Source organism: Molothrus aeneus, chromosome Z, assembly GCF_037042795.1.
Source record: "Molothrus aeneus isolate 106 chromosome Z, BPBGC_Maene_1.0, whole genome shotgun sequence".
NCBI lineage: Eukaryota > Metazoa > Chordata > Aves > Passeriformes > Icteridae > Molothrus > Molothrus aeneus.
In genome coordinates, this window is record NC_089680.1 from 395,225 (window position 1) to 418,087 (window position 22,863).

Consider the following 22,863-nt stretch of genomic DNA (forward strand, 5'->3'; position numbering starts at 1 on the left):
GTGTCTTGGGAGTCACATTCCCTGGAAGATAAACAGCAATTTGGGTAAATACTTCACTTTGGGTTGCTATACACAACAATTCTCCTGGAGTAAGGGGAGGTTGGGATGGTGTGATGTGACAGATCCCTGTGTGGCATGAGTTAATGACCTTACAGTGACTCCTTGATCACAGGGGTGTTTTCTTCAGTAGCCATTTGCCATTGATAAGCTGCAGAATAATGGTTTGATTTTGCAGACATAGCAGAGTAATTTTTTCACCTCCTAATGTGTGCAAATTACTTTGTGTGCAAATTACCTTCTGTGCTGCTGTACAAGATATTGAGGGGTGATCATGAGAAATGCTGAGTGGGACCTAGTTGTATTGACTAATATCAACAAGGAAATTCATATCTGCTTGTACCCTTAAATTGAATTTTTACAGGTAGGAAAACATCACCTTCAGTTGGGATTACCCCTTATTTGTAGCACCAGTTTTTGATAATTCCAGTTTATTATTCTGAGATGTCAGAGACCCTTGTCCATCCCACATGGCTCATTCACCAGCTGAAATCTCCCCACCCCAGGATGACAGGAGCAGTCCTGTGTTGGGGGTGATGACAAGTGGCTCTTTGTTGGCTCAGACAGTGCAGAGTCAGGACACGCAGGGGTTGCATTGCTGTGGTCACCCTCACTGCTGGGTTAATTGGCTGCAGTGCATTAACTGCACTGCAGCAAAGTCCAGCTTCCAGATCCTGGTGTTTAATTTTAAAATGCCTGTTTCCGTACTTAGATTTTGCTAGCAGTAGCTTAGGAATGGGAAACTCTCAGAATAAGATTTGAAAGGTGTGACCTTTCATCCAGAAGGTATTTTGGTGGAATTGGATGGGAAGAGTCATTCCAGGTTGAGATAATTTGGGCTGAACTCATACAATGAGTGGGAACGTCAGTGTTGGATCTGCTGAGCAGCTGGACTTGACACTGGAACATCAATAGTATTTTATAGTTTGTATTTTTCCCTATTTCTTTGCTAGGAGAAGTGTGGCAGTGGAACAATAAAGGAAAAAAAAACAGTATTTGGTTAACATTGTCTTTCCTGTCATGGGTTGTGTAAGGATCTGCTTTAGGGAAGGAGTCATGGAGAGCTCTTAACCAGGCAGAAATAATGGTCTCGAGCTCATCTTGCTCTCCCTCAGTCTCTCCACAGACCATTTTGTAGGAGTTTCTTTGATGCTTTCTGTGTATCTTTTGCAGGAAAGAATTCCTGCTCTGGGGTACATGTGGTGGTCTGTCCAGTGAGCTGAATTTAACCATCCTTCCAGGGCTGTCAGGTTTACCTGGGATGCTTTGGAAGTGCTGAGGAGCACCGTTCCAGCGGATTCTCTTCTCAGTGCACTGAATCTTTTTTCTGGCAAGGCTCGTTTGCAGTATTGTAGTTTCCCTGAAGGATCTTGCTTTCAGTCCTTGCTAATCTATAAACACAACCTTTGAAAATAGCAATTAATTTTACAAGAAAAAAAAGCATATAGCAGGTAACCTGGAGAGCTGCAGTTGTGTTGGTTTTTTTTGAGTAGCTGTGGAGGAAAATGTTTCTATTTCTGCTACTTTAGCTCACGCATGAGTAGAGATGCAATCCTCCGTGTGCCCCTAAGGAAGAGATCCTTCTTTGAAAACATTAAAACCTATTATTGTACGTCAGCCTTGGCTCAGAAGCTCTGGCATCTGTAACTGGAATCATTTAATTAGGTTTTTTAATCGGTGAGGGATTTTTTTTGCACACAGAAAAAAGATTTTGATCTATTTTGCTGCAAAACATCCTCACTGGAGCACTTTCTTTTCTATTTACATTCGACCAATTCTTTCTCTCTTTTTTTTTTTTCCCTCAGGTAATTTTCTTTAAATCTGTTGGAATTGCTTGAGACACTTACAAGGCATGTGCCTAGTTTAGTGTTGCATGTTCTTGCAGCCAATATTTAGACACACTGTGAGCTCTCTACACTCTCTCTGCAAGCAGTACGATCTCTGTGAGCATTTTTGTGAATAAAACTAGTTTGGGTAACAAGCTGAGGAATTTGTTACATCTGCCTGAGGCAGCAAAATAAATTGGTTTTTTTTCACAGAGCCTGGGTTGAAACCAGGACTGTCTCAAATCTGCAGGACTGGATAATGGTTGAAAATAAGGCAAGTTTGAGTTTAACAGGGTCTGTTGAGCAATCTCTGATTGCAGTGGGGAACAACCCAGTAAATGCTCTCTCACGTAATTTTTAATAAAAAAAACCCAGAACCATTCCTGTGCATTAATCTTGTATTTGCATGAAAATCTTGGTTGGGTGCTGTGTAAAACCATGTACCCAAGGTCCTGAAAATGCATTTATTTGGAAATATCTTCAGAGCCCCTGCTCTGGAGCCAGGCTGGCACAGCTGGGGCTGTTGAGCTGCACAAGAGAAGCTCCAGGGACACCTCAGAGCCCCTGCCAGGGCCTCCAGGGGCTCCAGCAGAGCTGCCCAGGGACTGGGGACAAGGCCTGCAGGGACAGCACCCAGGCAATGGTTCCCAGTGCCAGAGGGCAGGCACAGATTTTGGGCTCTTGGCAATTAGGAATTGCTGGCTGGGAGGGTGGGCAGGCCCTGGCCCAGGGTGCCCAGAGCAGCTGTGGCTGCCCCTGGATCCCTGGCAGTGTCCCAGGCCAGGCTGGATGGGGCTTGGAGCAGCCTGGGACAGTGGAAGGGGTCCCTGCACATGGCAAGGAACATGATGTCCCTTCTAGCTAAAATCATTCTAGGATTCTATGAAATGCCTTTGGTCATGCAGAAATTATAATTTCCTAATATGATACGAATGCTGAATTTTGATGTTCATTAATAATTCATTACTAGGGAAGAAAGGAAAAAAATATTAATATGCCTCATTTACTTGTTTTTTCCATTTGAGACGTGTCTTTATCTTGCTTCAGAGCACTGAGATGCAGTGAGAGAGGGTGCTTTTGGAGGTCACCTTAAGAAGGGCCAGAAGGATGATCAGAGCAAACTTAAAAACCAGAATGCATTTTAAGTTTCAAAATGCTTCTTGTGGTATCAAGATTATCTACCCAAAGTCAGCACAACTTATGTAGTAGGCTTTTAATGAAGCTCTAGGTCTTTGGCCTGGGGATGCCTAATAATGATTATGTTTTATTAGTCACAATGTAATGCCCACTGACTTTGATTTGAAGCCCAAAAATCAGCTAAGTCTGCTGAATTTTCAGCTCTCAAAACTGAGAGAAAATCAGTGCTAAGTGTTAGAAGTGAAAACCTGAGCAAATGAAAGGATGGCTGAGCTAGCACATGACTCGAAACTGGAGTTTGGGGAGCTCCTTGTGCTTGAAGCTGCAGTTCTGCATTGCCACTCCAGGTTTCTGCAGGCGTGGGGTTCAGAAATAGCAGGGTAAACTGCAAAAGGAATACTACAAAGCCCCCCAAAATTGCAAACCAATCATATTAAGCAATACTGTTTGGAAGCTGTAATAAAAGTGTCGTATTTTGGTTTGGTTGCAAGTGCTACCAAGAGTTATTTTGCCTTTTCTCTGAGCGATATCAGCATAGTACCAATTTGACAAATGCTTCTGTAATCATTGCCAAAATATTATTGAGCTTTTGTCACAGTTTAGAAATAGCTTTTAGCTTTATGAGCTTCATTAGCATCTGCATAGGAACGTTTGTTATTGTGGGTCTGTCACCTACTGTGCTTGAGGATTTGAGAGGTTACTTCTGTAGCGCATCACTGCATGCATTGATATCACTTGTGCTCTTGTCTTCTTCTTTCTGGGATGCTGGCTGCAGAACAAGGAGAACAAGCTTCTGAATGAGCAGCTGTCCATGCTGACATCAGCCCACTCCTCCGAGGTGGAGAAGCTGAAGAAGGAGCTGCAGCAGTACCAGCAGACCCAGCAGGGTGATGGCAAGCAGCTCCTCAGCCTGCAGGAGGAGACGGAGCGGCTGCGGATGGAGCTGGAGAGGGCTCACGGGGAGAGGGAGGTGCTGGAGGACAGCCACGGCAAGGAGAGGGACCTGCTGAGGAAGGTACATCTGTCTGTCTGTCTGTCTGTCTGCCGCAGGTTGTCTCCTGCCGGTGGCCATGCTGGTGAGAGCTCGCTCTTCACAGCTCCGAAGGGGAATGTCTGTTCTTTGAGTGTTATTTCTGCTGCTGAATGCCCCTAGGATTTACTGCAGCTCCTGGGGCAGGACAGGTGGACATCCCTGCAGGAGCAGTGGCTGCCTTGTGTCAGGACAGCCCATCCTGATTGCCTTCTGTGCTGCCAACCACAAGGAAATGCCCCAAACTCAAACACATCTGGAAATCAGGATGCCTAATAACCATGAACATCATGGAATCACAGAGTTATAAAGGTTGAAAAATACCTGTAAAATCACCAAGTACAACCATCAGCCTAGAACCACCACATTCAGCACTAAACCATGTCCTCAAGTGCCACATTTGTGTGGTTTTTGAATACTTCAGGGCTGGTGACTCCACCACTGCCCAGAGCAGTCTGCTCCAATGCTTTACAAGCCTTTTCAGTGAAAAAAAGTTTATCCAATATCCAATTTAAACCTGCCCTGGCACAACTTGAAGTTGCTTTTCTTGTCCTGAGATTCATGTAAATGCCAGAGCTTTGTGTGTATACAGTGATTCCTCATGGTGTGTAATGCAAATTACTGGGGAGGTCTGTCACAGCTGCTGCAAATATTAGGAAGGTGTAAATATTCTTCCCCCAGCCCAGGATGGCACAAAAGGCTCAGTTTCTGACATAGCTGGTGTTGTAGGTGTGCACAGAGCATGACCTATGTGAGGACCAACTTCCCTCCCTGAGGAGAGGCACTGCTCCAGCACCAGCTGCTGGTTGTTACAGGCTTTTGTAGCATTTGGAACTAGGATATACACAAAATGGATTTATTTTTTATTCTTCCTCTTTCATGCAAACCCACAGAATATCCTGGTTTGGAAGGGACCCACAAGGACAATCAAGTGCAGCAATTCTGTTCTTTATCTCTTGGGGTGGGAGTGGTCCAGCACTGCCACCATTGTACAAGAAGTCATTCTAGTGGGAGGAAGAGATTTCAGAGTGTAGAGTTTGTTTTGCAAATAGCAAAGATGGACCTTTTGCCCTGAATTTCTTCACTGATCAGATTAATTCTGAGTAACACCCGTTCTCTTAACCTGAGGCACTGAGATGAGAGCTCAGTTTCCTTCTGCAAGTGCTTGCGGGTGCTCAAGTTAAATCCATGATATCTCTTCTGCACCAGAAATTGAATTGAATCTTTAATCTTGCTATTGGAAAGATTATAGGGCTTTTCTACTCAATAATATGCGAAGAAAAAGCTGTTTTGCAGCTGTTATTCTAGAACAGTACTTGGTGTGTGACAACCTGAAAAGGAATCGCTCTTGGAAATAAAAAAAAAGAAAAAAAAGAGCCTGGAATTAGGTGTGTTATTATTACAGTGAAAGAATGTCCTTGTGAGGCTCTTCTAGTGCACTTCACACAGCACCATTGCTGTGGCCAACTTCCCCTCGAGGCTGAGCCCTCGGGTGGTGGGTTTGGCTGAGAAGCTGTGGTGAAAGACTGTGGTCAGGGTGATTTACCCTGAACCCCTGGCATGACTCAAATGCGCTTTTGGGTGTGCTTCCCAAAGAGATGAACAGTCCATGCACGTGCTGTCCTTGGCTGGACCAAGAGAGCTGCCAGGTAATCACTTGCTCCACTCCTTGCACTTGTGGTGCAACACAGAGGCATGGGAAACCAGTGATCTCCTTTTAAAATGATAAGATTCTTTTTGGTACAGGGCTCTGTTCATTAGCTGGGTGCAGCACAGGCTTTTAGGGCCTGAAAGGATGCCTGATTTTAAGGGTGATGCAGCTGGGGATAAACTGTGTCTCTTTGTTCTTGATTGCAAATCACCTTTGAGCATTTGGATGGAAGGTTGGATTAATCACTGAAGAAATGCTTTTTAAAAGCATGAAAACAAAGCAGAAGCTTTCCCTTGTTGTAAAAGTGCCTACAGCAGAGCAAATACTGTGCATTTCAGCATGAAAATAGACGGTTTAATTATAAAACATTTCTAATGGTGCAGGCTCCTATTTCTGGCATTAGCTTTACATTGCTCCCTTCCTTGTAAATGGGAAGAGGGAGAGGACCTGTTTCCTTCCTGAAAATATTAATTTAGCCAAAACACTTCCCAAGAAAAATTCTGGGAAGAGATTTTTGAGTTGTTCTAATATCTGCTAGAAGCTGGGAAGCATCATGAAATTAAATTCAGGTGAGAAGCAGTTTTTGCCTTCAGTACCAAGAGAACTCCATGGGCATGGTTGTAGTGGGATAGATTCTCAAAGACATCTCACTTCTGAGTGAGACTGAGATGAGCCTTTAATTTTTCTGAAGCTCCTGCAAATCCATGTCAGTTATGATTTAGTTAATGAAAAAAAGTCCTTTAATCTCTTCATCACAGCTATTCTGTCTAAGTCCTTAATTTTAGAACAGCTCTTCTTATTTAATTTTACAATTAAATTTGAAACATCTGGGTAAGTACCAACAGCTCCTTCCAGGGCTTTTGGTAGCACCTATTCTTCTTGCTTGGTGAGCTAGGATAATTCACAGCCCGGCCAGGAATTTCATGGGGAAAGTGCCAAATGCCATCATCATTTCCTTACAAGCCTGGGGGAGGATGGGAGGCAGTTCCAGGGAGACACTTAGATAAGAGCTGCTGCCATCACAAGTGCTCCCTGCTCAGCATCTTCCACAGAAATCTTTCGAAGCAGGTGCTCTTGAGGCACCTCCAAAGATCTGTTTCCTGTGGAAAGATAAGCAGGAGGTACAAAAGTTATCCGTGTAGGTATCAGGGGTGGAGTTGGTGCTGCTTGGCCATTGTGTGGACCATTCATATTGCCACTGAGCTTGGTTACAGACAGGTCTTGATCTCTGAGCTTGTTTCTGTTTCATCTAGAAACAGGAATGCAGAAAACAAATCCAGTGGCTTAAGAGAACATCTTAAAAATACCTCTACTCAATCTGGATCAGAAATTTTAAAGTCTGGCAATAATTGTTGTGGTTTTTCTTAAGTCTTGCTCTTCCAAATATCCTCTCAGCACAGTTGAGAATACTCAAGATTTTTGTCCAGTTTTGTTTTCCAACCATCATAGCTTTGGGCAGAGAATTCCTTATCAGCACCCAATAAAAAGCATAAGTAAAATAATCCCACTGTTTTTAATCTTTTCCTGATGGGACAAACAAGTAGAGCTCCTTGCTGTCCCGTTGCAGCACAGGTTTTCCTTCCATTCCATCACTCCTGTATCTCTTCTCCAAATTTAAAAAATTCTTCCTACCTTGAAGACACGAGTGCTGATCTAATGGCAGATGTGATTTATGGTGAAGGAGTGCAGTTGGTTTTGGTACAGAATATTAAAATCTTGGCTCAGTTCACAGCATTTAAAACACTGGTAGCTCTGTATGTTTAAATTGTGGGGTTTTTCACTTTCTGGTTGTACATCCAGACTCCAGCCTTCTAGTAGAGGTGCAGACAGATGTAATGCAGACAGCTGGAGTAAATGAATAGGGAGAGTAACGAGTGGGGAGGTTTATCAGTTTGTGCATAGAACAGGACTGATTCAGTTGTGACTTACAAGAAAATATTCACTGTGTGTTTGTCCTCATCATTATCATGTATCTGGCATAGCCAGTGTTTGAGAAAAAGGCCTTAATTTGAACATGCTTCTGTGGAAGACTGAAATCTGTGCTAGGAATGCACGCCAGCTGGGCTGTCTATAAATTTAATCTAGTGGTGACAGCAAAATTATTACTCTTGGGCTCTGGAAACTCTTATTATGGTGTTTACATTGTTGTTTATCATTGGTGCCTTGAGTTCCTTCTGCTGTGTGTAGCTGTTTCCTAAGCAGTGGCTACAGGAAGTGAAGGAGCAGGCGGAGGGGATGAGACGTGCTGGGATGATGTGTGTTCTCCCTCTGACAGCAGCAGAATCATCCTGCTTAGCTGTGGCAGCGTATTTCACTTGACAATATGATGGTTGTGTGTTTTGAGATAACACTGTTGAATGCACCAGAATTCAGGAAGCTGAATAATGTTCCAGGATTGGTTGCTGTCAGCATCAGCCCAGCTTTGCAGTTGTGACAAGTGAAAATAGCATTTTTCAGGATTTAGTTCCTGTTCTCATTATTTTTTTTATGAGGCAATTGTTGTTAATAGTTGCTAAATATGCTGCTGTTGTATTGCCAAGGGCCCTGGTACATGTCATTCCTTGCTGTACCAGAGGTTCTGTAGTTGTGGGAAGCACTGAAGTGACTCATCATGCTACACAGATTGAGTACAATAAAATTAAAAAAGCCTGATCTATTCACTCAGCTCACATTCACTGTGTCCATGTGAGCTCCTGAAGTGCTACATCTCTGGGGACAATCAGCAGATTTATTTCCCCAGCAGCTGTGACTTGGTGCTGTGACTTGAGGACAATGATGAAGCCCATTGAAATCTAAAAATAAACCTCTGATTTGATGACCTGATCACTTCCAAGAGCTTTGCTCCTGCAGGTCATGGCCACCAAGTCCAGCTGCTCAGTATTTTGTAAGATTCTGCTGAAAACGTTGATTTAAGGGAAAAGTGAACTCAGGAAAGGGAAAGTTATTCTCTTCTGTAGCAGTGCATTTCTCCTGTGTTTCTGCTACCACTATACAAAGGATAAGTGGCAAAGCACAAGGGAACAGATCCTTTAAAGAGCAAAGAGAGGCCAAACAAAGCCCCCTGTCTCCTGCCAGGTGAAATTAATCCCTGCAGGAGCCCTGCCCTGCAGCCAGCAGTAACTCTGCCTTGTTCCCTAGCGTATCTGCGACCTGGAAGAAGAAAATGCTCTCCTGAAGCAGGAAAAAGAGGAGCTGAACAGCAGGATCCTCTGTCAGTCTGAAGGTAGGAAAAACTGCCTATGGCATTGTCATGCCTCCATTAGACAAGGGCTTAAGCTTCTCCCCTGCCTTGAAAAGTGCTAATCTTCCTGTGACCCTTTCCTGCTGGCTTTTGTCTCTATTTTGTTGTGCAGGTAGTTCTGTTTGTGCTGTCCTACTGCATGAACAGAGCTACCTGCACAACAGGTGAGGCAGAGGCGAGTTTAATTGGTGAAATACAGAATAAAGTACCTAGCAAGGCTTTTTAGTTCAGTTATGTTAAAGCATTTCATGCAGACAGTATGGGAGGCAGTGAAGCTGATGGAGTAGGGAATAGCTGTGTCCCAAGAATAATTAATAAAGGATCCAAGGAGCAGCACAATTCACATTATTGAGCTGTGGCAAAGGATTTGTCTAGTGTGACAAGAGCTCGTAAGTGTTTTTTAAAAGCAGAGACTTAGCTAACAAGTCACACATAGGGGAAGCAACCTGGGAAGATCCCGTTTCACAAAAGGGACTCTCCTGCATGTATTGAGCTTTTCTATTTTTTTGTCATCCTTTTCAGCTTTGATTTTGCAGCAGGATTTACAAAGGTCATCCTGCTGTGGATGTAACTACCACTGCTCTGTGGTACTTGTGAAGTGCCTTTTGCTCCTAGCCTAGCACAAAACAAAGGAATGAAGATAACATATTAAGAAGAAACTTGCTGCAAATATTTATTCATCCTTTACAGGATGCTTTTGGAGCATCTAAGATAGGAGAAAGGAAGTGGAGAGGATTGGTTTGTTATTCACCCATTTAAGACAACACATGGGCTACATTTGCCAGGTTCCTCAGGAAGACAAGGGACCAGGTTTGCTTCCACAGGGGAGTTTTTAACAAATAACTGAATTTATTTGGATATAAACTTCTTTGAACCCCCACAATCTTGCCATGGCAAATGGTTGATGATGACACGAGGAAGAGCTGCTGTTGTTGATTTGCTCCTATGCCAAAGCTGCTGGTGGGGGAAGTTTTTAAATGCAGCAAGTACCACCTTTTCAACCCAATGTATTTCTGTACCGTGCTGGGCTTTTCTTAAGTGGGTTTATGGCTGGTCCATGGGAGCTGGAGCTGCCACAGTTAAATAATGGTTTGTAGGTGCTGGAGACTGCTCTTTAACTCAAGGCAAAGGATTGCTCGGCAAACAGAAGCTGTTTCAAATATTGAGGAGACAGATACAGATTGTAATAATCTCTAAATATTAGCGAATACTTACATGTATTTTAAAGGCTCTTGGCAGAGAATATTTTGTTCATTAGTTGTTGTTGTTCCACATGTTTACAAGAAGCTTGTTTCTCAGCTAAAGTTCATAATTTCTTTTTTCCCCCCCGCTTCCTATTTTAAAGATGAATTTGCACGAAACACAGTTGAGGAAAATATGCAGATGAAGAAAGAGCTGGAAGAAGAGAGATCTCGTTATCAGAACCTGGTAAAAGAGTATGCAAGTCTGGAGCAGAGATATGACAACTTGAGGGATGAAATGACTATTTTTAAGGTAATTAAACTGGAATTATCCCTGTTCCCTTGTGCCCTGGACCTGATGTTGGTGCCTGGATAATGTGGCTCACTTACCCCCAAAACATTTAATAGAACTACCATTAGTGGGCAGTTTGTGCTTGATATTTCTAAGAATACCTATCTGCACTGTTGCTAAACCTTTTGTGTACTTTGCAAAAGGAGCTTGGTCTTCCATGCTTCTCTGTGAAATGCTTAGAGATGTCTGTGAGCCTCAGCAAAAGCTGGGTCATGCTTGTTGTTGTTTTGCTTTTGTGTCAGTGATATTCATGTGTAGGTATTGGGTTAAAAAAGCAAACAAACAAAACCTCCAGGAATATTACTTCATAATTTCAAAGCCCAGAGTTTTTAGGTTCAGCATTGCTAAAGTGTAAGAAAAACTGTTGAAAATCAGAGTGCTGCTGGATTTGATGGAATTCTGAGTGTTTAAAGAGGAGGGTTCTGTCAGCAGCACAACCTTGAGCTCAGATTTGCATGTTCACACTCACCAGGCATCTGGTGTCATGAAGAGCCTTTAATTCATGCATAATTTTCAAGCTGAGCTTCTATATCTTTTGCACTTTGAAGTCTTAATATGAATTTTAAGGGTAGGGCATAAAAACTTAGAACATGTAATTCTCCGTAAGGTAACTTAAGTATATAGTCACATATTTGCTCTAAAGAAGCAGCACTTGGAGAGGAGTCCTTTAACACTGGGTGGTTTATATGTCTGCATGGTTTCTTGGCAGCAAACACCAGGGCACAGGAGAAACCCATCCAACCAGAGCAGCTTGGAGTCTGATTCCAACAACCCGTCCATCTGCACCTCTGAGATCGGGGACACCGAGGATGTGATACAGCAGGTGGAGGTACAGCAAGTGAGGAGGGAAGGCAGGGGAGCCCTGCTCTGGGCGTGATGGCTGTGGGGTCTGCAGCACAGGGCTGGACAGTGAGGTGTGATGCCTGAAATTGATTCTATGCTGTAGAAACACATCGTTAATTGTGTGAGAGGGACTGTAGGGTTGTGGTGCTCTGGCAGTTCTACTTGTTTGCAGCATCAGGGCTCTAAAAATAATGCAGTGCTGTCTTTGGGCCATACCAGCTTGAAGACTGATGAAAATTCATCACAGCAGTTACACCCAGTGCTGATGGATCATGACTGTATCATGATCCCTCTCTGCAAGGACACCAGAATTCATTGGCCTCTTGCCCTGAGCATTTTCATTCCCATGCATCTTCACAGATCCTTTGCTGGCCAGCACAGCCCTGTAATCAAATCAACAGTCTCCTAATGGAGAAAAGAGCACAACAAATTATTCCTTGGCTATCAAGAATCCTGTGGAAAAGGGAAATGTGTTTTTTACTTACATCTGATGGAGTAGGCTGCTTTTTAAACTCCACTTTTTTTACTCTTGAGCACTTATGGGTGATCAGTGTCCCTACAGTCAGCCCTACCCTTGCAGGACCACGTTTTGTGTCCCAATACACACCTGCAGAAGCCCCCATTTCCCTCTGCTGGGTGCTGCATTATATTGCTTTGGTATTCTTGAACAGCTCTGAAAGCATTTTCTGAAGTAAAAATAATCAGTATTGACAATGCTTTGATATAAAATAGTCCAGGTGCAGCAGTTAAAAAACCCCAACAAATAAACACCTGACTAAAAGGGACATTTTTTGATGTTTTTAGCCCCATCACCTACTTATGTGTCGGGCTGTTAAGCATTCAGTGATGTATCAAAACAAGTCAGGTATTTTACTGACATTAAAAATAGGTGTTTTAAATGTGGATTTGCTTTTTGGAAGTACAGGTGTTTCTTAGGCTGCTCTTGTTCCTGGCTGTGGGTGATGTACAGTCAGGGTGCATCTGGCACTGTGCATGGGTGTAGAACTTGACTCTGAGATCTTCTCTTTTTTTCCCCTCCCTCCTGTTCTGCTCCAGGAGATTGGGATGGAGAAAGCAGCCATGGACATGACCCTCTTCCTAAAGCTACAGAAGCGAGTGAGGGAGCTTGAGCTGGAGAGGAAGAAGCTGCAAGCCCAGCTGGAGAAAAAGGAGCAAGACAGCAAGAAATCCCAGGCAAGAGGCATCTTTTCATGGATACTAATATTTCATATTTGTAACTGGCTTTCCTTGATTGCCTGAGGCCATATGATGTAGGAATTTAGCTTTGGGAGTGACAAGTTCAGCATAAGAGGCTACAAATCCTTCTGGAAAATGGAGATAAACTTTTTTTTTGTCCACTAAGGACAATTGGACAGGAGAACTGCTTTATTTATTTCTTTAAACAAACTAGTTGTAACATATTTAGGGAAGTATCTTAAGCTTCTTGAAAGCAATGAAATGTGGAATCAATTTTGGCACACATTATTCCACCAGCACTGACCCTGTGTCTCACGTGTGGCACCCTGCATGTTCAACAGCTCTCCCTTTTGGATGATTTCTGTTATTCAAGCATCTCTTTGCTGTCCTGACTTCCCTCCATCCAGCAGTGTGTGGCATGAACTGAAAAGCACTTCAGTCAGTCAGGCTGGTGTCCCCAGTTTGGTTTTATTATCATCTCTGTGTTTTGGTTAGGTTTTTTCCCTCAGTAATGATCATAGAGAGGAATACAGGTTAAAAGTAGTGTAGTAAATCACAAATATCAGGATAGCTGTTAGAAGAATGGGTTCTTAATTTCTGTTGCAAGGCAGGGATAGTCTTTTGCTGCATTCTTCCTTCCTTGTGAAAAAAACACAAAAACCAAAAAAAACCAACCCCAAACTGCCTAAAATTTGAGTTGCTTGCTTGAAAATTAAAAACAGGTTTATTAAAAAAAAACTAAGATTACTGGCAGCCCAGTGGTAACTCAGGGGGCAGGAATCTGTGAATCTGAAAATACAGCTCTCTAGGTTGTGGTGAGCTGACTTCTGGGCTGGGTGGTTTCAGTAGCAGATCTCTTGTATGTGCTTTCCCTGCCATCTGTAGCCAAGGCTCAGTGGCTTGTCAGAGGCCAGAGTGTGCTATGGAACAGCAGTGCTGCTGTGTGCTTGGTGTCCTGAAGCACTGAAGATGCTCTTTTACAAATTGCTGGGCAAATGCCATCCCTCTTGGGATACGTATTTGGAATTTCTGGGGCTCCTGTTGCTTTGTTTGGGAATTATTTTCGTTATTACTCTCCAGTGTGAGATCAGTGTACCTTAGAACAAATGCAGTAGGAGACTCAACAAAATCATCAACAGTAATTATTTACTTGCTTCACTAGATATCCTTATTGATCACCCCTAGCAATTTGCAGGAAAGACATGGAACAGGAGACTTCCCCAGCCTCTCATTCCTGCTGCAGGAGGATTAAAAACCTGTTTTCCAACTGCTGTGTTGGAGATTGTTCCCTTAATGACTGTCATTGTTTGAAAGCTGCAGCGAGGCACAGATATTAATGAGAGAGTAAACCATTTTCTCCTGGAGTGTCCTCTGCCCCACTGGTGTTGCTGGGATGCTGTCTAATGGAAATTAATGACTTTATTATGGTTGAGCTGGCCAGCAGGGCTGAATGCTGATGGAGATGTGCCCAGCTACCCTGTGCTGTGTGCCAGTTCTTCTGCCCGATCCTAAATACAAATTTACTCTTTAATCTGCACAGGTAAATGAAATAAAGACTGAAGTGACTTCAGAACATGAAGATTTTGCATACAACAGCCTGAAGGTGAGTGAGAGGCTTCTCCTTAATGCTGTAACCTACTGCATGGCTCCAGCAGCCCAAACAAATGATGTGAACGTGATAATAATCCAAAACCTGCTGTAATCAGCTCTGCTAGAGAGGGTAGTTGGAAAACTGTAGTTTTCCATCCTCTCCTGGGCCTGGGATGGGCTCACATATGTTTCTCTCTGGGGTGACATCTGTTTTCTGCTGATCGACCTGTTGCTGAGTCATCCATGGAGTAATGAACCCACTTGTGGTGAAGGGGGCTTTTTCCATGGCAGGTATTCCCTCTGGGACTTTGTTGGGCTCCCTTTGACAGGCACTGCAGGTCTCAGCAGTTGGCTTTGCAGCAGGTGTAAACTCTTATGGGTTGTTTCTTGTTCCAGACTTCACCTCTGCTTCTTAGCCACGTTCTATGCTATCCCAAGGTGCCACTCAGGTCAAACCCAGATAAATCTGTGGAGTGATTTGAGCCTCCTTAAATGGCTCCATCTCCCAGCAGAAGTGCTGGCTGACCTCAGTCATCCTGTGTCTTCTCAGTGTTGCCCTACCCTAGAATTTGTCTTGCCCCCAAGCTCAAAATCCTGACAGTTTCTGTCCCCATCACTTTATCCCTGTGACAATCAGAGCAACTGAAACCTCCTGGGCTCCTACTGCAGCTTCTGTAGCTTCTATCCTCCTGCTCTAACTGTATTCAAATACTTCTGGCCTTAACTGTCTTAGACCAATTTTTATGCCCTGCTTATCCTCAGAAAACCAGTTTCTAGGATAGTGTTACTAAGGGAAATTTTTTTATGCTGTTGGTTTTTTCAGTGCAGACCTAACTTTCTGGTGTTCCTTCTCTCCCTTTCCCATTAACAAATATGAGAAGTCCAGAGGAACATATGTTTTCCAGAATAGCATGATGCTGAACCATCTGTCAGTAGTAATACCAGTTTTTCCTTCTGCATCATCTCCTCCAAAGGATGCCAAAAAAAGCAGAAATTAGAGATGGAAAGGATGTCCAACCCTCACTAAGCCCTTAGAGTATCGGTAGATTTTTATGACACTTAATAATCCAATTTTATTTTCCTAACATGGTATTGGTGTTGCTCTGGCTAAATGTGCTGTTTGTGGTGGAGGGAAACCCCCCTGAATTTCCTTAGTACCTGTGCATAGCCCCTTGGAGAAGAAGCCTGGCCAGGTCATTGCCCAAGTGTCTTCCAGCTGGTTAAACATACTTGTGGAAGGTTTAAGTTTCTTGACCCTGTAAAGCAAAGTGGAGTTGGAAGGTGGAAACCCAGCAGATGAGAGCCACCACCTCCTTAAATGGCTTCTGGAATTCCAGCTTCTGTATGAGTTCACAAACCGTGTTTTCTTCAAGGTTTAATCCTGGAAGTTCAGAGTGGAAATACTGATTTTGGATTTTCCTACTTTCTGCATACTGACATACTAGCATTCATAGTTCTACATACCTAACAGATTTTAAAAATTGTTAAATGTTAAATTTTTAACAAATTTACCAATTAATGTTAATACTATTTCATAAGAATAGGTGGCATGTGTTGCTAAAAATGCAGGGTTCTTTAAACTTTAGTCTAAAATAGAGGGGAAATGAACCTGCGGGGAATTCACATTCCCTGTAGGAGTGTTTTCCTGAGAAGGACCACTGAAAAAGACAGACAATTACACTTCCCAGCTGTTCTCCCCACATCTAAACACAGGAAACAGCCTGAAATCTCTGCCTGCAATGCAAGAGTGACTTACTGCTGATTTTGAGGGCTTCTTTTCCCTCCTTCCCCCTTGACAGCTGCTTCCAAGGCTATGACAAAGCTATTCTTCTTTTCTCTTTCTCCTGCTAATTTATAGCTCAAGTATTTGTACTATCTCTGGCTCCTTAAAGAGTTTCTTGTGAATATGTTTATTTTTCATTTTTACCAGCTTAAAAAGACTTTATCTTGGGGAAATAGTCTGAGGTGCCTAAAAGCTCACACAGGGGACAGTCTTTCTGTGGATGCTCTTGAGGCTTGTGGCTTGTGAGGTACCAGTTAGTCAGCCATGGACAGGGACACCTTTCCCTGGACCAGGCTGCTCCCACCTGGCCTGGGACACTTCCAGGGATCCAGGGGCAGCCACAGCTCTCTGGGCACCCTGGGCCAGGCAGGGCCTCACCACCCTCACAGACAGGAATATTTTTCCTCCTTCCTGATCTAAACCTTCTCTCTTTCACTTTGGACAAGATTAGCTTCAAGGTTCCTTAACTTAGAAACTATTTCCTCACTATTTTAAAGAAAGATTCCATATTTTTATGTCCCGTTTCAGACATTTTTGGCACTCACAGCCCCTCAAGCAGGACAACATCAGGTGTGGGTGCTACTGGATGGCTGTGCAGGTTTGGCTTCTGCAACCAGCACATGGTCTGATACTTCATATGTGTCTGCTGTCCTCTAGCTTGGTGTCTTGGTGTAATTATTACTGTAATTATTAGTCATGACACCCATGATGGCAGGGATTTGCCTTTGGAATTAGCATCTGGTGGGGAGCCTGTTCTTGATGCAGATTATGATGGAGGGAAGTGAGTGAGGCACAGTGCTCCGTTAGAGAGGCTCGTCTGGTTTTTTCGTTTTGTAAGACTGAAATGTGTGAAACTTGAGCTAACACTGATAAATGTACAGGCAGAAGTTACCTGTCCTTTGTAATGGAGAAATACATTTCTCAGGAGTTGCTGTCCCAAAATACACCCAGCCAGATGTTTGGTTAATCATTATCCAGGAATGCAAAACGGAGTTACGTCCCTCAGATATGCCAGTGAAAAATGTGTCTTCCTTGTTTTTTCAAGCTGGGAAAGTGGCAGTGGGAATGAAAGAAACCTTTGCTCTGACTCCATGTTCCTGAGCAACCTGTTCTAGTGGCAGCTGTCCCGCAACTGGACTGGATGGCCTTTAAAGGTCCTTCTAACTCACACATTCTAGGATTCCAAGCAGGAACATGATGCATAATTCAGTTTCTCACTTGTTTCATGCCTTAGAATTGGCAGCTCATTATAAATGAGCTGCATGGAGGATTTAATTTTCTTTTCCTGCAGAGTACCAGAAAAGGAGAGAGGGGGCAAAATCCTGGCATGGCAGTGCTAACCTGTGACTTAGGCAGGCTCACACTTCTCCCAGCACTGCTCTGTAGGCCCTTTGCTAAAGAGTGAAGATATTTCCATCACCATTAGTGCTCGGGTTACTCTGTCAGAGCTCTTTAACACTGCATCTGTTGGGACAAGTGTGAGTTCAAGTGCAGGGCATTCTGACTGTAAAATTTTTGGGTCATATTTATTTGTCAGATATTTGTCTAATAAATCAGCATGACTGGCCTATGCTGAAGAAAGAGCATTTTTCATTTTGCCAGTAGAAATCTCCACATCCATAGCATTTTATTTTAGCTTCTGATCTTCCATGGCAAGTGCTGATGCAAAAAAGGTGTGTGAGCTGGGGACAGAAGGTGTTTTAACACCACTCTATGAAATCTACAAAGAAAGGAGCAAGGAATAAACTTAAATGTAAATTTTGAAAGGAGTGTATGGTAGGGGCTCTTGGAGCAGGGTTATTGGTATTTGCTTTCTTTCCTGGTCTTCCTGGCTTTCTTTCTAACCAGAGCAGAGCTTGAAATGACCAGGCCTTGGAGTTAGCAGTGTGGCTGACCCATTACAAAAAAAAGAGAGAGAAAGGGACACAAAGAGCAGGAGGACAAAGGTTAAGGAAAAGGAAAGCAGAGGTCTTAGCCAGCAAATAACAAACCCACAGAAGAGTTATTTTAGTAGAAAATCAAGTAACTGCTTTCACCATCAGTGAGAGGTGATGTAGCAGGAAGAGTTAAACCCAGTTTGATACCAATTCCCACCATGCACACACTTCCAACTCCTGCTTTAAACACCAGTTACAGAAAAGCCCATGTCTCATATACATGGTTAATGTGAGATTACCAGAATTGATGGATCTAAGGCATTTCTTATCCTTTTTTTTTTCATGACAGCTGCTATAAAGTACCTGAATATGCCCCATTACTGATGGAGTCTGTTCAGCTAGGAGCATGCTGCCCAGATGCCAGATCAGCTATTCTGCTCACACCTCTGCTGTGATAAGCCGTGCTATTTATAATTTGTAAGGATTTATAATTACAACACCCGTTTCCTATGGAAATGGGGTTTACACAGCTGTGCTAGCTACACACTGTGTAAATTGTATAAATTGCCCCCATCCCCCCCCAGCCATTTTTGGATTCATTAGCTTGACTCAGCCCAAGCTGATAATGAAGCAGAGATCCCAGAGATAGGAGGGGTTGTGAAAGGAAGCCGTGGAAAAGCTCAGTAAGCAGCAGGGAGATGAGGCACGTGGGTGACAGTGGGGAATGATCTTGTGCTTTTGTAGACACTGGAGAATCCACATGGATGGGGTTGGTCCCTAGGAAAGAGCTGACCTCTCATCAAACAGCAGACATTTCCAGCTCGGGTGCAGGGCTGTTGGTTTGTGCTGTGTTGGACAAGAGTCCTGTTGGGGCTTGGTGTTGCCTGAGAAGTCTGGGGGCGTGGGGACAGGAGGGAGCACTCCTGGGTGGCACCATGCAGCAGCCAGAGGTGGAGGGTCATGCAAAGAGAGGTGAGCTGTTGTGAACAGGACTCCAAGGAGTCTGGCTCACAGCTAGTCTGTGACCCACAGCAAAGACTGATGGTTTTGAGCTTGAAGAGGCTAGGTTTAGATGGGATATTGGGAAGAAGTTCTTGGCTGTGAGGGTGGTGAGGCTCTGGTGCAGGTTGCCCAGAAAAGCTGCCCCTGGATCCCTGGCAGTGTCCCAGGCCAGGTTGGATGGGGCTTGGAGCCGTCTGGGCTAGTGGAAGTGTCCCTGCCCATGGCAGGTGGTGGAACAGGATGAGCTTTAAGGTTCCTTCCAACCCAAACCATTCCATGATTCTGTGATTGCACCATGTGCAGGAGCAAATAGCTGACCCAGCAGGGATTATCCAGGTGGGTTTTGGGTGGTGGCAGGGAGCTGCCAAATGTTGTGCTGCCACCTGCAAGCAAAGCTTCATGGTGACAGACTAAAATAAAGGCTGTCCTAGCTGCCAGAGCTCTGTTCTTCTGTCTTCTGCTGCCATGCAAAAGTGAGTAAGCCCTTCAGTTTATCTCAGCTAAGATGTTATTCAGGAGAATCAGTTGGCATCAAACTAGCACAGTGTTGGCCCTGCCTGTCAAATGCCAATGGCCGAGGAGACATCAGGGTGAGAAAATCCTCCAGCTATAAACACTGCACTGGGGTGGGGGAATTACAAAAGAAGAGGGAATTCAGAGGCCCATGGTTCGCCTAAGGGATGCCTGCCATGATGACAAACAAGCATCTTCCAGCTTGTTTGGGCAAACCAGCATCTTCCAGCTTATCTAATGAATATGAAAGGTGAGCTGAATGTTGTGGGGGTTGTGTGATTCATTGATTCAGAAGGAAAAGAGGTGGAGGAGAAAAGAGCATGCTTACCTTCTTTAACAGCCTGCTTTTGTGTTTAGAAATAGTGTCAACAAATAAAAAATACCATTGTGTATTGTTGTTACTAAATAGCAACAGGCTGCTGACTAAAGCAAAAACCTTCCCTGAACCACAGATGGCTGGGCTGGCAGCAAAACCCAGATCCTGGCTTGCATTGATCTGTAACCATCAATAATTGAGTCAGCCTAGAGGCATCTCAGAACAGGATGAGGCACCACAGTTTATTTAAACTGCTTAATGGCTTGGTGTTTTCCAGAGGCAAGAGCTGGAGTCGGAGAACAAGAAGCTGAAAAATGAGCTCAATGAGCTGAGGAAGGCCATTGCAGACCACGCCACCCAGAACGACTCCAACGATGTGCAGGATGGCTACAACCTCCTCCTGAACCAGCTGAAATCGGCCAACGAGGAGCTGGAGGTGCGCAAGGAGGAGGTGCTCATCCTCAGGTCGCAGATCATGAAGGCTGCCCAGCAGAAAGAGACGGGGAAAAACATGGTAAAGGAGAGGGTAATGGATTTTCTTTTTTCCTTCTTCTCCTCTGTTGGTGGAGATTCGCTGGCTGCCTGAGGAATGCCATTCCTGCTCTGGTGGGCAGGATGGCACAGGGAGGTTATGGGGTTGTGCAGGGATACAGGATCTCCTGCCTGGGGGTAAAATGCAATCCCTGTTATTTCAGACAACCCAGGACTATCTGTACCATGGTGCTGTTAAAGGGTGCCTACCTCCACACCTCATGAGGTTAAACCAGCCCACACCACCTCTGCACCACTGTGTGTGGTTCAGTATGTTCCTGGTGATGTTTTACAGCAATAATCTTTTTCTGGAAGGAACTGGGGTTAGAAAAAATAATTTCTAGACCAGATTCTTCTCACTTCGGGCTGGTGCAGCTGTAATGTGTTTCTTCTGACATGGAGGCAAGAAGGGAGCCTGTCTCTCAAACAGCTGGGATGGGATTTGTATTTAGACCACATTCCAATGGAAGGGCACATTTTCCAGAAACTCAATCTTTATTGATTTGCTGTCTTATCATTCCTCAAGGTTTTGGTGTGTTTTGTATTTCAAACCAAGCCAAGCACCCTGCTTATCCTCTTCCCAAGCTCACTGCATCTTTCTTCCATCTCTTATCTCTCCTGCTGCATGTGTGTGGATTCACAGAAACTCAGTAATGTGGTGGATGCCCCAGGGATGCTTTTAATAGAATAATTGGGAGTTGTTTGGTGTCAGGAACTTTCAGGGCTGGGCAGAGTTTTAAAGCAGGAAGTCACATGGGTGTTTTGCACGTTGACTTTAGGAGAGCATCTCCCCCAATGCCAACTGGCCCAACAGTGACCGTCACGTTGACCAGGAGGACGCGATCGAAGCCTACCAGGGCATGTGTGAGACCAACCGGTAAGTGTGGCACAGACCTCGCCAGCACGGGGGGGATTCTGTGTCAGAGAGGGACACACACCAAAATCAATCTGTTCCAGAGGCCTCCCAGCCTCTGGACTGTGCTGTGGACTCAAGGGTGGGCCATAAAGGTGAAACCAAGGACACATGTCTTACGGAATTGTAGAATCCCAGAATGATTTGGGCTGAAAGAGACCTTTTAGATCATCTGGTTCCAGTCAGATACTGAGCAGGTGGAAAAGCAAACATGGAAGTGAGCAAAACCAGGTTTTGACTTTGCTTCCAGTATGGAAATAGCAGGAAGACTAAGATTTGGAACTGTATTTGTATTTATTTCATAGAACTCACAGAATTCACAGAATAACTAGGTTGGAAGAGACCTTCAAAGATCATCGAGTCCAACCCAGCCCCAACACCTCAACTGAACCCTGGCACCCAGTGCCACATCCAGGCTTTGTTTAAACACACCCAGGGATGGTGACTCCACTACCTCCCCCAGGCAGGCCATTCCAGAACTTTATCACTCTTTCTGTGAAAAACTTTTTCCTAATATCCAACCTCTATTTCTCTTGGCACAGCTTGAGACTGTGTCCTCCGGTTCTGTCAGTGCTGCCTGGAGAAAGAGCCCAACCCCACCTGACTACAGCCACCTTTCAGGGCCCTATAGAGAGTGATAAGGCCACCCCTGAGTCTCCTTTTCTCCAGGCTGAACAGCCCCCAGCTCTCTCAGTTGCTCCTCAGGTATCTCATACCATGTTGGGAAGATGCCACAGTTCCCTTCTGTTTTCCCAGAGGCAAAAGCCCATTGTGGTTAACTGAGCTAACAAACATGCGGTATTCCCTGAAAACACTCACATTATTGATATTCTTGCACCCAAACTGAGTGTCAGGAACAATTGTTTTATTGCCAGTTTACCTCAATGAGGGTTAGTACTTTGAACATGTGTCTGTCCTGACAGTAACAATGGGCTGATATTGCCAAGCATTAAATCAGTCCTTGCAGCTGCTCAGGAGGATATAAAATAATAAAGCAGTATCTTTCAAGAAGAAAAAATTACATGGATTAAACAGCAAGATATTATGAAAAGCAAATTTTTATTTTTCTTCAAGGAAATGGAATGTTTATCTTTTTTTTTTCTCTTGACAAATACAGATGTTTGAATCTTTTTTCCCCTAAATAATTTCCATTCAGCAAGGAAGAAGACCCAGCCATTGTGGATTAATGGCTTTTAATAACACAATATGGTTTGCTACTTTGTAGAGTGGTTGCAGAAGATTGTTAACATTCCAGGCTGGGACCTGACTTAATGAGTATTTTATTCACACCTGTATGAATATGAGGAAGGGCCCATTTAAGTGGAGCTTAAAACCCTGGTGGCTCAACTGAGGCTGTTCTGCCAGCTTTCATCAGTTCTGGAGGCCTGGAGCAGTAGGGATTGATGGGGTCCAGGACTCCTGTGACATTGGTTTCTCACCTGGGCATCATGTCTGGCTAAATCAGGCTAGTCTTTGTGGGTTTTTTTTTTTAATTTGCTGTGGAATATTTGCTTTTCTAAAGTGAACTTGCTGATGAAATTTCTGCCCCTCCTGCAGCAGAGGTAATGAGATTAATTTGCACATCACATTCTTGTCAGTAAATCAGTGGAGCTCAGTGTGCTTTCTGCAGCAAGGAGTAGGTTTTGGTCACTTAATGAATTCTATTGAATTCTATGAATTTTCTCTTCTTTCCTTCTTTTTCCTTCTTTCCAACATTCTCCTGGAGCCGTTGGTGCTCATACGAGTCGTGAAATGCCATTGTTGGGCACAACTTTATTACTCCCTAAATTTTCCAGTGTGCATGGAAAGTTAGTTTGTGCTCA

At 44.0% G+C, this 22,863-nt stretch overlaps 1 protein-coding gene across 1 annotated transcript in view; it reads left to right on the forward strand.

The window, feature by feature from the left end:
- MYO5B (myosin VB) overlaps window positions 1-22,863 on the forward strand; it is a 145,863-nt gene that overhangs the window by 102,078 nt on the left and 20,922 nt on the right. The window contains exons 22-29 of the mRNA XM_066569163.1: window positions 3,796-4,035; window positions 8,840-8,924; window positions 10,288-10,436; window positions 11,185-11,304; window positions 12,375-12,512; window positions 14,056-14,118; window positions 19,874-20,110; window positions 20,907-21,004. Coding sequence (XP_066425260.1) covers window positions 3,796-4,035; window positions 8,840-8,924; window positions 10,288-10,436; window positions 11,185-11,304; window positions 12,375-12,512; window positions 14,056-14,118; window positions 19,874-20,110; window positions 20,907-21,004 — 1,130 coding nt within the window. The remainder of the gene's footprint in view (window positions 1-3,795; window positions 4,036-8,839; window positions 8,925-10,287; window positions 10,437-11,184; window positions 11,305-12,374; window positions 12,513-14,055; window positions 14,119-19,873; window positions 20,111-20,906; window positions 21,005-22,863) is intronic.